Genomic DNA, 16,533 nt, shown 5'->3' with positions numbered 1-16,533 from the left:
ATGACAGTCGGGAAGCCGGCTGTCGGGATTAGGTCCACTGGCTTCCCGACTGCATACCCTGAGGCCATGGGCATAACTATACAGCTTACACAAAACAGAATACAACTGAAGAAAACAGAGATGAAGAGTAGAGGACAATAGCTGTGCTGGCAATCTTTCCATTTCAAATCTTTCTGGCTGTCGGGCTGACAAGTGCCTTATACCTCTGGCTGAGCGATCTCCCCAACTGTCAGCGTTTATAATGAAAACACAGCAGTGCTGAGAAGCCATTACAACAGATCATATATAGAAACAGAGGAGGGACATACACTACAGGTCTGATGAAGAAGATTCACACCTGACACTGAGGGTAGAGAGGGCGCTGCTCAGGAGAGCTAACAATCTACGGGCCCTGCCATGATACCCCCTCACAATTCTATTATTTGTGGAAAGAGGGACTTTTGTGTCAATATTCTATGTATTGGGTGTTCCCCTTCAATGCCATATTTTTGCCACTTACGAAGTCACTTTATATCAAACGTGATTGCTACATTTTTTGTAGTAATTTTATGTTTTAATATTAACCGTCCTATTTATTGAATTCTGCATGATCATTTGTACATAAAACATTCCTGCTGCATAATGTTATCGTTTTGGACTCAACTATAGTGTAAATAATATGTAAAGTAACACACACCTCAATTAGCAACAAATCCAGCTACAGGGTGCAAACTTACACCTTTTATACAAGGGGTGCAAATGCATTTTTCCTGGGCATAGATAAGAATACTGCCTGCTCATGCATGTAACACATAGTCACTTGGCGGTTTTACTTTTCACACTGCACCCCATTGCCAACGCTAAACCTGCAGGTAGATTACAAACTCGCCTCCCCATAAAGCGCAAGATGGTTTTATCAAGATACACCTTCCAGATGCATTTACTCCTAATTCTAAATGGGGCCCGTAGTTCTTTTTTCCACCCTGTGAGGGCCTGGTCCTGCCTGGTACTACACTGTTCACGGGACAGTTTTAGGCCTTCTTCAACTAATGTAATAAAAGCAATGTGAACACAAAAATGCCATGTGATAGAGACAGTCCCAATGTCACCTAACTCTCGTGATTCATTTAATACATAAAATAAGCTGCAAGAATCAATATTGGAGAAAAAAAATGAAAATAAATCCAGAAAGTGGCCTGAATGTGTCAGTGCACTAAGTATTCCAGGCGAGGTTTCACTGTTTCCGCAATGCTCATTTACAGGTGGGTCCACTGTAGTTTCATTTTCCACATTCAGGTCCAAGGACTGGGAAGTAACCTGCGCCGTAACAGACGTTAGCGCCCGTAAAGAGATAGCGTGTGTCTGCATTTTATCTATGTTTAAAGGAGTACACATAGTACAATAACATGCATTGGATCTGACCTGTAATGGTGTTCACCACACTGCGAAGAATGGTCGGGGGTTTGATCAGCTCCTTCAGGATGTTGGATTCAGTGGCAAGAGGAAATCCATTATCCAACATCTCCTCAAGAACCTCATAGACCACCACAACGTTCTCCTTGATGACGGCTTCTGAACATGAACCAAAGTAATCCTAAATAAAAATAATAAAAAAATAAAATAAAAAAGTAAAATAGTAATTTTATAGTGGGAGACAAAAAAAAGTGATAGGTGTATTAAACCTTCTACGGAGAGCAAGAGGAGAAGTTGCCCATTAGGCAACTAATCAGATTTGAGTTATCGTTTATTAAATACATTCTATAAAATGATAGCTAGAAGATGATTGGTTGCAATGGGTAACGTCTCTTTAGAAGGTTTCATACATCTCTCCATAAATCTCTACTGTGAGGCAGCACTGGCCACGCCCCCCAAACAAGGCACATTAATGGATTTCTGATTAAATAGATGTTTATTTTATCGTTGCTACTGTAGAGCTACACGCACCTCAGCAATGGTACTGAAAACTGTTCTGCTATTATTTAGGGACAGAGACAGTGGCGGATTTCCAACTTGGCACAAGAGGCGCCTGCCTGGGAGCGCCACCTGCTGGGGATGGCACAGCAGGCCACCAACCCCCACATCAGAGCGGCTGATCCTTTTATTATGTAGCACCAGCGGGAGGAGGGGGGAAGAGGTCACATGAGGCAATTTGCATGCAGGAGATGTAGGAGAGGTTGGGACTAAGGGGGTCATTCAGACCCGCTCGCGAGCGGCAGTACGCTCGCAAGCGGGTCGATGTTCCCCATTGCACACGACGAGGGAGCTCCGTCGTGCGTATGCGCGAGACCCGGGGAGCGACGGGCTTTCCATCGCTCCGGGTCTCGCACCAAAGGGGGCGTGCTGTCGATGTTGATTGACAGCACGCCCCCTTTGGTGGGCGTGCCGGGGGCGTGCCTGCCAGACGGAGGCGTTCCCATGGGAACGCCTACCGTCTCAAGCTGGCCCCACTGACATCACTAGTGATGTCAGTGGGAGTGATTTTGGCTCTGATAGAGCCAAAATCACTCCTGGGCTTGCGGCAGCGAGACCCTACCGCAGGGTCTCTGTCGCAAGCCCGATGGTCGCGATGGTCCATCATCATGGACGCTCGCATAAGGTAGGAGGGCCCCGATTCAGAGCGAGCGCTCTGGTCAGAGCGTTCAGCTCTGAATCAGGCCCTAATTGCCTAACTGCTGTCTGCCGAGACCAGCCAGCCCCAGCCAGAAATTAAGTGGGCAGAGCCTGAGGCGGCAGTGACACCATCATGTAGTCTATGCAGAGTCACCTGTCACTGCTGCTGGGTGGATCTGCAGCTATGCTTAACTGTACGTGACCGCGGAGGCCGAGGGCAGTTGTTTTGAAGGGGGGGGAAGCAATAATGTTTTGCCCAAGGGCGGCCTGACCCCTAAATCCGCCTCTGAACTGAGATAAAAAAAGGAGACAGAGAATACTACACACAAATATAGTAATCCGAGGTAAGGGTGTCATTAGCTTAATGGAGCAGGGAGTAAGTGCCTACAGAACATACATTTACATGTTTACAATACAGGGGGACAAACAGACCAAAAAGAAGGCCATGATTTTAATGAAGGTCACACCTGAAATGTGTCCACCACACGGTGAAGAAACTCAATAGCAAACAGCGGGGGAACCTCAGTCTGGATGACGGCCACAAAAAAGATGGCGTGCCTGTACACACTCAAGAGGTAATGGTGAGGCGTAGAGATGATCGGGGGCACATTCTCCGCCTCAGATGCCCTTTCCTGAGCCTCAAAAAAGTAATCACAGACAGAGCGGGACACCACACTTTTCCAGTGTTTTTCCAAAAAGATGTCCCCTGATGGGTTAATAAGGAACAGGCTGTGGATCATGGCTGGCAATAGAGGATTCTAGTATAGATGATACCGCTGCGGTTTCCCCTGGAAAAGAAAAACATACTATTACTACCATTTGGCAGATAGGCTGTGAATTGCTGCCATTCTGTAATCATTGATACAAACTGTGCAGTCAACAGGTTTAATGGTGATTTGTATATTGATAAACAACAAAGAATTATTGGAACCTATTAAATGACTGTTTAATCAGACAAAAATGGTTGTTCAGACAAATTGGTTAAAACACATGAATTTAACCAATTTGAACAATTGTTTTTTGTACGTTTTTCAGTGTTTAAGACCATATGATCGACTGTCATTTGCTCCCATACATTACCAGGTTTTCATTCCAACCAGCCAGATTGGACAGATATCTGACAGATAATTGTATAGTGTATGCCCAGCATAAGGAATATTAGGTTAGATTTGCTTGACATGCTTGAGCACAGCTGACTTAATTAAAACCTGAGTCAATGTGATTTAACCAATTGGATTCCAGCATAGATATCCTTAAAACCTGGACTGTAATGGCAGAGTTTGGGAACCCCTGAAGTAGACTTTTTATCTCCTGTTAATTTGGGATATGCGGTCTATGAAAGTTGGTGATGTTGATGAATAACCTGTAGCCCAGGGTTGGCCAACCAGTCGGAGAGGCAAAGAGCCAAAAAATATATTTAATCAAGCGAAAGGCCGATAGCAGGCGTGCGGGCAAAAATGGGGCGTGGCCTAGTTGTCACAAGGCCATGCCCCATTTTTGTGCACACGCCATTGTTATGACAGTTGCAGGAGCATGACCTTGTGTCACATACCCGTTTTCAGTGACGCTGGGGACGAGCCCAGGACATTGAAAATACACATTTTACAAAATCTTACCAATATAAATTTTTCACAGTGAAAGAAAAAGCCAGAGCAATATAGAAAACATTGAAATAGCCACGTTCACATAAAATACACAGATACAAGCCAGATCTACATAAAATACATATTGAAATCCAGAACCACATAAAATATAATGTGCCCATTATGCAGTGCCCTCTGTAGATGTGACCATTAAGCAATGCCCCCAGAAGTTGTGACCATTATGCAATGCCCCTGTAGCTGTGCCCATTAAGCAATGCCCCCATTAGTTGTGGCTCTTATGCAATGCCCCCTATAGCTGTGCCCATTATGCAATTGCCCCAGTAGTTGTGGCCCTTAAGCAATGCCCCTGTAGCTGTGCCCATTATGCAATGCCCTTTGTAGTTGTGCCCCTTCTGCAATGCCCCCTGTAACTGTGCCCATTAAGCAATGCCCCCATTAGTTGTGGCCCACATGCAATGCCCCCTTGGAGCTGTGCCCATTACATAATTCCCCCCAGTAGTTGTGCCCCTTCTGCAATGCCCCCTGTAGCTGTGTCCATTAAGCAATGCCTCCAGCAGTTGTGCCCCTTCTGCATTATCCCATGTAGCTGTGCCCATTAAGCAATGCCCCCTCTAGCTGTGCCCCTCCTGCAGACGGTGTAATGGTTAGCGTTACTGCCTCACAGCACTGAGATCATGGGTTTGATTTCCCCAAATTTGCTGGGACTACTTATTTTCAGCTAAAAAAACTGCTAAATGCTATTCTTCACCACTTCTGCAAAGACGCTATTTAGCAGCTATTAAGTACAGTAGGCCTAGTCGGGGGCATCTACAGTTATTCCCAATGTCCATGCATCTTTTGGGGGGTGTTATGCTGATTTCCCCAAATCTGACAGCACTTTTCGCCTGTTTGCGTTTCGCCGGTCCCATTTTGCAGATTTCTAATTGAATACGTAGATAAGCGGGGACGCACGCGATACTTTTTTCGCATGGAAAACCAGCGATGACGGCAAAAAGTCCAGCATGCAAAACATACGGGACTTTTCACGTGTAACTGAATATGCCCCTTAGGCTCAAACACATGATTTTGATGGTATCTGGTCGACTTGTTGAGATTTAGAATGTGGCCAGCTCGACAATCAATATGAAGACATGAATTTAAGTTCCAAAATGTCGCAATATGGCTTTTTGTTGATTTTAGGGTTAGGCTTAAGCTAAAATAATAAAAAAAAAAAACATGCTGACATGTTATTTGTGGACATTCTGAACATTTTACCCATGTCAACCTAAATATATGTCTACATATTGTCAACCTAAAGGGGGGGTATCCACTTAGCGATTTAGCCAAGCGATTGCACGATAACAACATCGTTATCGTGCAATCGCTTATAAATCGCGCATGCATCGGGCATGTTTTGGTCGGAAGCGACCCGCGATGCGCGTGCCCGCTGGTCGCTTCTGACATCCGACATCGCCCATTCATGCTGGTCAACCTGACGATCTCGTCAGGTTCAGCATGTGCGGGGATGAGGGATGTGCCGGGACTGAACGAGTGAACGTTCAGTCTAGGCACATCACTAGCTATACAAATGACAGCACGATTGCAATGTCGTAATTGTGCTGTCGTTTGTATATCTACAAGTGGATACCCGCCTTAATGACCAAGTCACACCACACCCGGATTCTGATGGCTGCTGTTCCACACGTACTTTTTGCATGTACACAAATCCTGTATATATGAATCCCTGGCAGGAGCACTGAGACAATTGTATGTTCAATGGTGACTTTACACCCTGTATGGCAGTGTTGGCTAACCTTGACACTCCAGCTGTTGTTGAACTATATATCCCAGCATGCCCTGCCACAGTTTTAGCATGCCCTAATAGCAAAACTGTAGCAGTGCATGCTGGGTTATATAGTTCCATAACAGCTGGAGTGTCAAGATTAGCCAGCACTGCTGTATGGGAAGACTGTCCATTGAAAGCATTTAGCACATGCCACATTCGCACTGTGGTAATTCTGTCTATCAGAATAAGAACCACTTTCCACTGATATCTAGCTCCGTGCCCTGGCATCAGAAAAGGCATTTCCCAGTACTGACATGTATAATGCCTGATAAGTCACCTATGGGTAATGTACTCTGACCATTCAGCTAGTGATACTACCAGTAATGTAAATGCAAGAGCTTGGCCTATATGGACCCCTATATTATTTTATCTAAACTGTAACACAAATGAGCCACAAGATCTTTGTTGCTGCATAATGAGCATTATAACAAGTGGTCACAAATGCCAGCAATAAGCTCATCAGGGATATGGTGCGTGTACCCGGAATGTATAATGTACCTACTGTATATATGAGATCAGTGACCATGGTGTTTTTCATGGCCCCATCCCCCAGTGCTGCACAATGTGCTCGGATAATACCCTGTAATGATGCACAAGAGAAGGATTATTATTATTATGGGGGCCGGGTAATACGGGTTCCTACCTTGCAGCACACGGGGAGGATGCAGAGCACTGTCACACAGGCATAAGACTCTTCTGCTGCTGCTGCTGCTGCTCCTTCCTCTGTATCATATGATGCTGCTGCCTCCAGATCTCTCAGCTGACTCCCTGCTTCCGGAGCATCAGAGGCGGGGACTGGGAGTCCGGGGCGGGGCAGTACCAGTAGACGTGTGTATGTGTTCCTGGCCTGGGTATAGTGTGTGCATGGTAAACCCTGGGCCTGTCCTTTATGTGTGACTGCTGCTGCTGTAACTGGAGGACCACTGTCATCTGAGCTTGTGCTGCAGTTACCGCTTACTGTATTATATAGTTCACAATAATTGTCTGCAGAAAGTGCAAACAAGGGAGGTACAGTACTATTAGTATGGAATAGTTTATTTGTACCATCATTATACATTTAAAATAAAAGCAGGATGGATCCTGACCATGGGGGCCTATTCATTATCACTTAATGGTCCGTTACACATGCGGAAACACTAGTTTCCGCATATATTATGTAAGGGGCCAATCATTATTAGGGGTCCGATAGGACCGCCTAATATCCAGCAAACTTTAAAAGTTTTCGGAGTTTGTGAGAATAAACCATCTTCAGATGGCGCAGGTTCTCGGAGCCCACTCCTTCCTATGGGATGGAGGTCCAGGGTTGCGAAGAGAGATCGGTGCGGATCCATCTGCCGCCTCCTCACTGCCTCAGGTCACACATGCACAGAAGCCGGCCATAGGGTAAGTAATGCTGCTACAGTGCTACTAATTGTGGGGACAGCTTTTCGGAGCAGCTGTCCCTGCACCAGAGCAATGCTGAATTGCTTGCGTGATATTTAAGTATCCCGCGCAGAGTGGCCCCCGATGATGAATAGGCCCCATGTGAGCTGGCCTTGCACAGGCCATAACATCCACCCCATGCTTCCTGTAAACCAATAATCAGCCACGTTGCGGGTTTGTCCTAGTCTTGCCTCTGACCAGGGAAGGCCAATAGGTCGTCCCTCATCGATCTTTCAAATTGATGCAAGATCGCCATCTGCATTTAATGCAGAAGAAGACTGGGAAAGTAATATCTAAGATTGATATTATTTTGGCGCACGCGTGGTTAGGGCATTAAGAAAAGATTTTACATGTGCGGTTAGGTGGTTTGGTAAAATCGCACATGCACAATTAAAAATAAATAAAAATTGACGGGTGCAGTGGAGCGGGAGATGCAGGGAACCAGGCACGAACATTGATGCCTCCACATGGTGAATTTCTGGATCGATTCTGTTAAAAAAAAAAACATGTCTCCAGAATCAATCAAAAAATTGTGATGTACTGTATCGGGCAAAAACATCGATCTTACTAATGTATCGCCAATTGGTGCCAATCTCTTAACTCTGACCAGGCATTTTTACCATATTGATATATAGGGGCATATTTATTAGCAAGAGGCGATAAGGATTTTCTTTCACTGCTTATTACGGAGATAACAAAAATTCTTAGCTCTGCAATTGGTTTAAACCAGCCGATGGTCACTAGCCATCGATGGGCAAGTGACAATTGTGCCATATATGTAATCATCGATGGTGACGCTTTCGATGTGCAACCCTAAAGGCCCCCATACACGGTGCGATATTCACCTTGTGATGCGACGGCCGATCCGATGGCATCCACCTCCTGCATAGCGCTACATGGGATCGTACATCGCTTCCCCAGATCAACTTAACGGGCAGAAAGATCTGGAGGAGTGATGAACGATCCCACGGGAGCAATCACTGGCTGATATCATACCCACACACAGAACGATATAGCAGCGATATCGTTCCAATCCGTTGGATCGGCTTCTATATCGCACCGTGTATAGGGGACTGAAGAGATCTCTTCACCAAAACCCAATTGCTCCTTCTGTTGGAGCTAGCTGTTAATACAACGAACTGTGAACTCGTACAACAGAACTGTGTGATTAAACTGCCCTGAACTATCTTATTCCTTACAGATACTTCTATACATCACTTCTACTTAAAAATCCACTAAACATAAAATGAGTTGTCATGAAATGTAAAAAAACTCAGAGCCACAAACATGACTAATTCAATGGGAAAGTGAACGTAATGGAGGGTCTGAAGATGAAGACGAGATACCTGGTCCAGTCACAAAGAAAAAAAGTCAGATCAATGGATCGGCAGCCCTCTTGCTGGTGGAACGTTAAGCTGTCCTGAGAGGGATTGCTACCAGACTTGTTTTTGAGGCTATTTTAAGCCACATACTTTCTGTGAATATTCTTCACTGAACGCAGTCCCGCAAAAAAGATATAACTAAGGGCTTGAAAACTGAAAGTTGTGTGATAATTTGTAGATGTGCAAAATACTCTGAAAACCCCCACGGCACATTGATGACCCTGAGTGTACTCACACATACGATGTTGCGTACAGGGTCGCTGGTGTTAGGAATGGCGAGGCAAAACCATGGGTGTTTCTGAGTGGTGACTGGGAAGTGGCCTGAAGTGTGCGCAAAAAATGATTGTCTGAGGTGCATGTTATAGGAGTGTCGCCGCATTGTATATACAAACAGCTGCATTCTCAGTTGCAGATAAACAGCCACAAGGACCATGTTTAGATGGGGTTGAGAAGGAGACACTGGGCCTGTCATAGGCTGGTGCAAGGGTCGATAGTGAACGTGATGATACGCTGATGGTGGAGTGTTTGGTACCATCAACGTCCACATGCATAGAAAGGGGGCGTCTCTGGGATTTTACTCTCTGGCGCTCACAAGAAGGCTGAAGCCAGCATCTGGTAAATTTCACCGATCTTCCAATCACGATCATTTTTTGTTACAGGATCGCTACATCGCGACGATCCGTTGCTGATGTATGGGCGCCTTTAGTCAGAGCTGGACGGAAACACAATCACAAAGTGCTACTGAAATTTTTTTACATTTTGCGGCCGATTGTGTGTTACACCACAAAGTGCGTCTGAAATATTTTTTTAAGTTTGCGGGCAATTGTGTGTTGGCCACAGATGTGAAATGTGAGCAACTCTGCCTGGATAGCAAATGCAGCTCTCCATGCAATTAACAGGAGCAAATGTGCCAGGATGAAGATGCTATATACCACAGTACACTATGCGTACACATTACAGTAAACGGGAATCCAATTGCGTGCGGGAAATGTAGAAAACCCCACTGCGCTGGGTTTTTCTCACAGCCGCAGGGTTTTTCTATTCAATTAGGTGATTGAAAATGGTACTCTGTAATTTCTATAGAAATCATCACATCTTTTTACTAACACCTCTAGAGGAAGTCTGATTTTACTAAAATCATTAATTTTAGGAAAAATCAGCGGGACTTACTCTGGGACCCACGGCAGCACCTCCCCTGAGGACTAATTAAGCAGTTTTCCAATTAGCTTAATTAGTCCTTAATTACTCACCTTCCAAAGCAGTGTCTTCTTCCTCCAGCGTCGGGAGCCGGGTCTTCTGCAGCAGGGTGAGTATGAGTGGGTGTGTGTAAGTGACCTCCAGTGTGTGTGACCCTCTCCCCCTCCTTGTGTGACCCCCCCCTCCCTGTAGCCGGCGCTGGGAGAACTACATCCCAGCAGCCATTGTTCCTCCTAGTTCCGCCAGCGACCCCCTCCCCAGTGACAAGACGGAAGACCACCTGAGACCCCCGGACAGGTAATGATTATTTTTTTATGCGCCCTGGGGTTTTCAGCTCTGAAAACCCCGCAACCACTTTTAGATTGGATATCTCGAGTATCAGGAGCGCGCAAACCCGCGGTAATCTAAAATTGGGTGGAGGGGTGCAAGGTTTTTTACCTCACTAAACCTCACGCCCAATTGAACCATCCCCTTAGTATAGATAATTACTTAAGATGGTTAGAGCATGTGAGTTACAAATAAAAAAAAAAATGCAAACAATTATATTGTGTCTGGGCACACAGAGTCGCAGTTGCATTTGAGATGCCGGAATATCCACAGTCTCAGAAATGTCTTGAAAATGTATTGGGCGTTCCTGACTAAGCGGACGCACAAAGAAGGTGTCGTGGACGTGCCGCTGATAGTGGTTGTATACACAAATGCAGAATCGTCCACATAGGAGGCCATATTCATACGGATAATCTGCACCTGCCATAGAGCTTGTGCAAGTTTAGGTGATGCGACTAAATATGCACCAAGCAGTACATGAGCATCTGAGTCCTTGCACATTGGGATGCATGGCTGTACACCAAGGGAAGGGCTTATAGTGGTATTTGCATAAAGTTGCATGCATAGTGGCGTTTATTACCGCTGTTGCATGACGATTTGCAGTTAGAGCCAAAAAGACAGCTCTTCCGATAGGAGTTCTTTTTTGTGGTGTGAGGACGTCAAAGTTTATAACCCAGGAATCCCTCTATGAATGCGCGGCTGTCAGCCAGGATATGCGAGAGCCGCAGGGGACACTGGGAGGGATCCTATGGTATTCATCTGCAAGTGCTTCTACAAGCTCCTGTTTAACCTACAAGCACTCCTGTATTGATCTGCAAGTGCTAGTGCAAGCGCTTCTGTTTTACCTGCAAGTGTTCCTGTTATCCACATACCCTCCTGTCATTGGTACACACTTCTGTCACCAAACTGTGGGCCTACATCGCTGCTGAACGTAGTTTCCGGATGATCGGGAATCTGCGCAGACACCAGGCCCATTTTGCGCATATGCAGAACGGGTCTGCGATCCCGCATGTAAACTAGCAGCAGACTGTCAGTGATTGACAGTCTGCTGCCATGAGGGGGCAGTGATGGCCTCCTTTTGCTGAGACAGGCGGGTTGCCGCCGTTGGGGGAAGGAAGGAGGCCAGAATCTCCATCGACTGAAACCTGTCTTCGTTTCTGCGACGGCCAGCTTCGTGACCCCATGGGTCACCTTTGCCGGCCGATGGTCCACAGAGTATCTGATGCTGCATTGGACAACGCAGCTCAGATACATAATAAAGCAGGAGGCGTGATGCCTCCGGCTGCATTACCATATCTGCACAGACGGAATTGCAAAGCTGCTTGCGAACAGCTTAGCTATTCCGCCTGAAGCTGAATCAGCGCCTGTGTTCCTGCTGCTGTTCGTAGTAAGGATTACACACTACACTCCCAACATTTTAGATTCAGGGATCAGGACTCTTTGCAAAAGGTGCGTGCACACATGAAAGGGGGTGTGGTCTCATGTCTGTGAGTCCACACCCCCTGGTTGAAATTTTTTTTGGGTGTGACCGCATGTCATAACCATTTTCATCACACTGGGGGTGAGCCAACCACTTCGGCAGCTGCTAATCTGCCTCCAGCCTCTCCTGACACTGAATGGACATCCATTTACCGCTGCTCTGCTATGCAGAGTGGCAGTGCCAGAGTGTTCACGGGACAGTGCGGCCTGCGGGTGGGACACTTCCATCCAGTCCAAGCAATGACTTTGCATAACCTACCTGCTCTCACGACCAGGGTTTCTCGGCATGGTGGTCGACGGGTATTACTTGTGAGGTCACTGTGGTGGGGGGCGTCTGGCGGTGGTGCTGGTGTGTGGTGAGGGGCATTGGCTGTGCGTGGCCCTGCGTGGGCATGCTGTCACGTTGGGCTGGTGAGGCCTGGCAGTGCTTCCATTCCGTTTGGCATGGGCGCTGCCATCTTGCCTCCGGCCATGTGATTTGCTCGGCCAATCCTGGTTTGTTACATGCTCTCTCTGACCAGTCACGGCACAGCACTTGGTATTTAGGGAGGTTCAGAGCCTCACTTCATTGCCAGTGCAACGTGTTTCTCAGCATAGCTGAGAGAGAGTTCCCTGTGCTCACCACCTGTTACCTGTGAAACACTACCTGCCTGCTTGTCTGCTCCAACCCCGCTGTACTACCCTGCATCTTCCATTACCTTCCCCTTGCCTGAGTACCTGAGTCCTGCTGTTCACCTTGCACCATGCCTCCACTGACACTCTGCTGGATATTTCTTCCTCAGTCTGCATTTTCCATTAATCAGTCACCACCTGGACAGTTCCCTGCCACTACCTGGACATTTTCTATTTAACCAGTCACTACCTGGACATTTTCCATTGCCCGTCACTAACTGGACTTTCTCCTATTTGCCTCACTACAGCTCCCAAGTGCACTTTAGTGCTATACCTGGACTTTCTGTTTTACCACATTCATGTCTGTTAAGCTACTCATTAAAAACTCCACATTTACTTTTAAACCTGCTTCAGTGTCTGCTCCTATTACCACCCCGGGTCCACAACAAAACCAGAACCTCACACCTGCATCGGTCTCCAGCAGTGCTCTGTTTCCATCTAGCACCTGTCCTACTACTCACGCTATCATACTGGTCCATCTGCAGGCATACTATTGGTGTAGGAATTTTGGCACTGTGTGCTGGTTAACTGGTAGCTGGGGCTAGTGCTGAGTAACAGCTTACATTTTAAATTCTATGCTCTGGGGAGTGGGTCTTGGATATCTGTGTCGGAGGTGCAGACTTGGGTTCTCACTTCTAGTCTCAGTTCTGAGTCCATGATTCCAGTCTAGTGGTAGTGGGTTCTGAGTTTCTGCTTATCTGGTTCTGCAACTACCCAGTAGTGGGTGCCAGCCCCAAGCTCTTGGATTTAGGTGCTGGGGCATCACGGCTGGTTCCAGGGTCTCATTCCGGTGGACTCCAGTAACTATTCCAGACCAGTTTCTGGCCTCACTTTCCTTTTTCCCAGTGCTGCTCTGGTACTAGTAAACATAGCAGAGATTTCATTTAGGCACCTAGTTTCAGCTTTTGCATCAAGTAGACCCAAGGGTCCCGATACGGATAGCCAAATTCAGACAGCCGTGACACCACATTTTTCATTGAATATCAATGTACAATTAGGTTATGAGCTATAACATTTTGCAAACTCATCTCTCACAGAGAGGGCTGGCCGAGGAGAAAAATTTGTCAGAGCATCTATAATGCTTATGGGCGGCCCTGCTTGTAGATACCTCTTACCGGGGAGGCAAAACAGCAGTCTGATTTAATCACTATTTGGGCTATTCAAGTTCACTGTCATACTTTTTGAAATGAAGAATACACAAGCCAACGTTCATCATACAGGTGATAATTTACTGGAAGTGTTCAAACACTTATCTTGATATTACAGTATAGCTATTTTTAGTTATATTTAGGAAGAGCATTTATGGCATCTAGCGCAGGTACTGAAGCACATCTGAGAGGTAGGACTGACAAATTAGAGCAGACAACTGTTAGTGTTATGAGAGCCTGCTGTGACCTTGAGCTTACAGAACACACTTGCTGAGTGTTTCACCTATAACAGCCCCGTTTCCTGGAACTGCTATCGTTCACCAGTATTTGGAGGCCACCAGGACTTCAACTCTAAGCTGGGGCAGATCCAGAAGAAAATGATGGGTGGGGGGACAACAATAAGGGAAGGGGTGTGGGGATAGTGGTGATACTGATATTTGAGCGCAGCTGAGGTGTGCACTCCCAAGAAAGGGTCATAGCCTCACTGCAAGGGCTTGGTCTCACAAGATATGCCGTCTCCATGATGGGGAGAGGCAGTGGGTGACAGGGAGAGGCAGATGGTGACAATGAGAGGCTGTGGTTGACACGAAGAGGCAGATAGTGATGGTAAGGGCAGAAGGTGATGGGAAGAGGCTGTGGGTGATTGGAAGTGGCATAGGGTAATGGAGGGAGGCAAAGGGTGACAGGGTGAGGCAGTGGGTGTCAGGGTGAGGCAGATGGTGATGGGGAAAGATTGCGGGTGACTGGGAGAGGCAAAGGGGGACATGGAGAGGCAGACTGACTGGGAGAGGCAGAAGGTGACTGGGAGGCAGACAGTGACAGAGGGTGATTGGAGAGGTTGCGGGTGACTGGGAGAGGTTGTAGTTGATTGGGAGAGGCTGTGGGTGACTGGGAGGCAGACAGTGACAGAGGGTGATTGTAGAGGCTGCGGGTGACTAGGAGAGGTTGTAGTTGATAGGGAGAGGCTGTTGGTGACTGGGAGAGGTAGTGGGTGACAGGGAGAGGCTCTAAACAGAGAGGGTCCTGGAGGGAGAGTAGTAATAGAGGCTGTGTTGCTAGGCACAGAACCTGTGGGCAGACAAAGATGAAAGATCAGCAAGTAGGAGGACACCTAAATCAGTCCCACAGCAAAGAGTCATTCTGGGGGTACGGTCCTCCGGCAACAGAGTCAGTCAGAGAGTAGGTGCAGGAAATAAACTCAGCTAACAGCTGGTCAAATGCTATTGATGTCTGCAGGGGCAGCAGAGCAATAAGTGTCAGTACCTGAGGCAGCCCAGGCAGGTCAGGCTTAGGATGTCCATATCAGCAGCAATGGTCCCTCAGGGAGGATGCTGGTGGAACACTGCACTGGGAGATCCCGGGACGAAGAGAGAGAGCTGTTTCATGGGGATGTAGTTAGAAAGCCCGTTGGCTTCATGACTGAAATCCTGGCATGGGACTGATGATAGGCATCTTTAATCAGCCCCACGCTGAAATTCTGATGCCCGTCATACCAACCGTAGGTAAGTCGGGCATTGGGAGCGCTTAGCCATGGAGGGAGGGTTAGGATCAGGGACTCCCGGTGGGATTTAGGGTTAGGCACCCCCTCTGGAGGGTTAAGTTTAGGCTAGTGGAAGTGGGAGGGTTAGGGTCAGGCACCACCAGGGGAAAGTTAGGTTTAGGCACCCCTCCGGGAGGGTTAGGGTGCGGGGTGGGGGGGTTAGATTTAGGCACCCCTGGGGGCAGGTTAGGGTTAGGCACCCCTAAGGGAGGGTTAGGGATATCTAACTTACCTTCCCCATCGGGATCTTCATCTGCCGGCCCTCCGGCATCGCTATTTCATCCGCCGGGCTTAGGTCCGGTGGTGATTCATGCCAATTCCGTTTCACGCCTGTACCAAGGGACCACCAGCAGAGAAAATTCCACAGCAACTGCACAGATTATCAGAGCGGCAAGCGACACCAGGCAGCCAGTAGAGCAGTGGAGGAGACCTAAGCCGGAGGTGAGGGAAGTCACTGGCAGAGATGGAGAAAGCACAGGGGACTCTAGGAGGTATTGGGGGAAGGATGGGAGCAAAAGGGCGGGCCCTTTTCTTCCTGCCAGAACGCATCCCTTCTGTACTATGGTCTGCAGTTGGCTCATTCATTGAGGTGGGTCCTAGACTCCTACTGCCAGCTGGCTCTGTTAAACAAATACAGAGCAGACTCAGAGGGCCTCATTCAGAGGCGGTCGGAGGATGCAAGCGGTCGCTCAGAAACTGGGTGGCCACTTGCATCCTGACCACCCGCCTCTGTTGCGGTCGTTAGGCTGTGGGTTTACACCCACAGCTCTAACGACCGCTCCGGTGATGGTCGCGATGGTCAGAGAGTGATGTCAGTGGGGCCTCCCCCAACCGGTAGGGGTTCCCATGGGAACGCCTCCGTTTGGGCTGCCACCCCCCGGCCCGCCTTCTAAACGGGGCGAGCTGTCAATCAACATCGACAGCTCGCCCACTTTGGATCGAGACCTGCTACGACCGGCGCTGTCGGTCGTAGTGGGTCTCACGCATGCGCGCGACGGCGCCGTCGTGCACATGCTCTGTGGTGGGGCCATCGACCCGGTCCAAGCACATCGGCGCTAACAACCGGGTCTGAATGACCCCCAGAGTGCTGCTGCTGATCTCCTTTAGAAAAACAAATGTGCCAGAAATGACAGGGAGCACAGGCCCGCACACCCCCTCGTCCTGGATCCCCCTATGACTTAGTGTAAGCTCAGGGAACAGAACATCTCAGAGAATACTAAACCTATATATAGTAAACATCAAGCCAGATTCTCAGTATAGCACTGGCAATTTGCACTGAAGTGTATGCTCACCAGTTTTCCCACTGCAATGCATACGCAGAATGCAACAATCACCCAATTGCGCGCAT

At 47.8% G+C, this 16,533-nt stretch overlaps 1 protein-coding gene across 1 annotated transcript in view; it reads right to left on the bottom strand.

The window, feature by feature from the left end:
- AP3M2 (adaptor related protein complex 3 subunit mu 2) overlaps nt 1–6,844 on the bottom strand; it is a 42,938-nt gene extending 36,094 nt beyond the window's left edge. The window contains exons 1-3 of the mRNA XM_088455879.1: nt 6,662–6,844; nt 3,057–3,377; nt 1,402–1,573 (exon numbers count right to left, since the gene is read on the bottom strand). Of these exons, the coding sequence (XP_088312005.1) occupies nt 1,402–1,573; nt 3,057–3,329 (445 nt within the window). The 5' untranslated portion in view covers nt 3,330–3,377; nt 6,662–6,844. The remainder of the gene's footprint in view (nt 1–1,401; nt 1,574–3,056; nt 3,378–6,661) is intronic.
- Nucleotides 6,845–16,533: the final 9,689 nt, after the last annotated feature.

This window comes from Taudactylus pleione, unplaced genomic scaffold (genome assembly GCF_031769625.1).
Source record: "Taudactylus pleione unplaced genomic scaffold, aTauple2 ptg000676l, whole genome shotgun sequence".
Taxonomy (NCBI): Eukaryota; Metazoa; Chordata; class Amphibia; order Anura; family Myobatrachidae; genus Taudactylus; species Taudactylus pleione.
The sequence above is the reverse complement of the archived record's forward strand: the minus strand, read 5'-3'. Positions and strand labels throughout refer to the sequence as shown.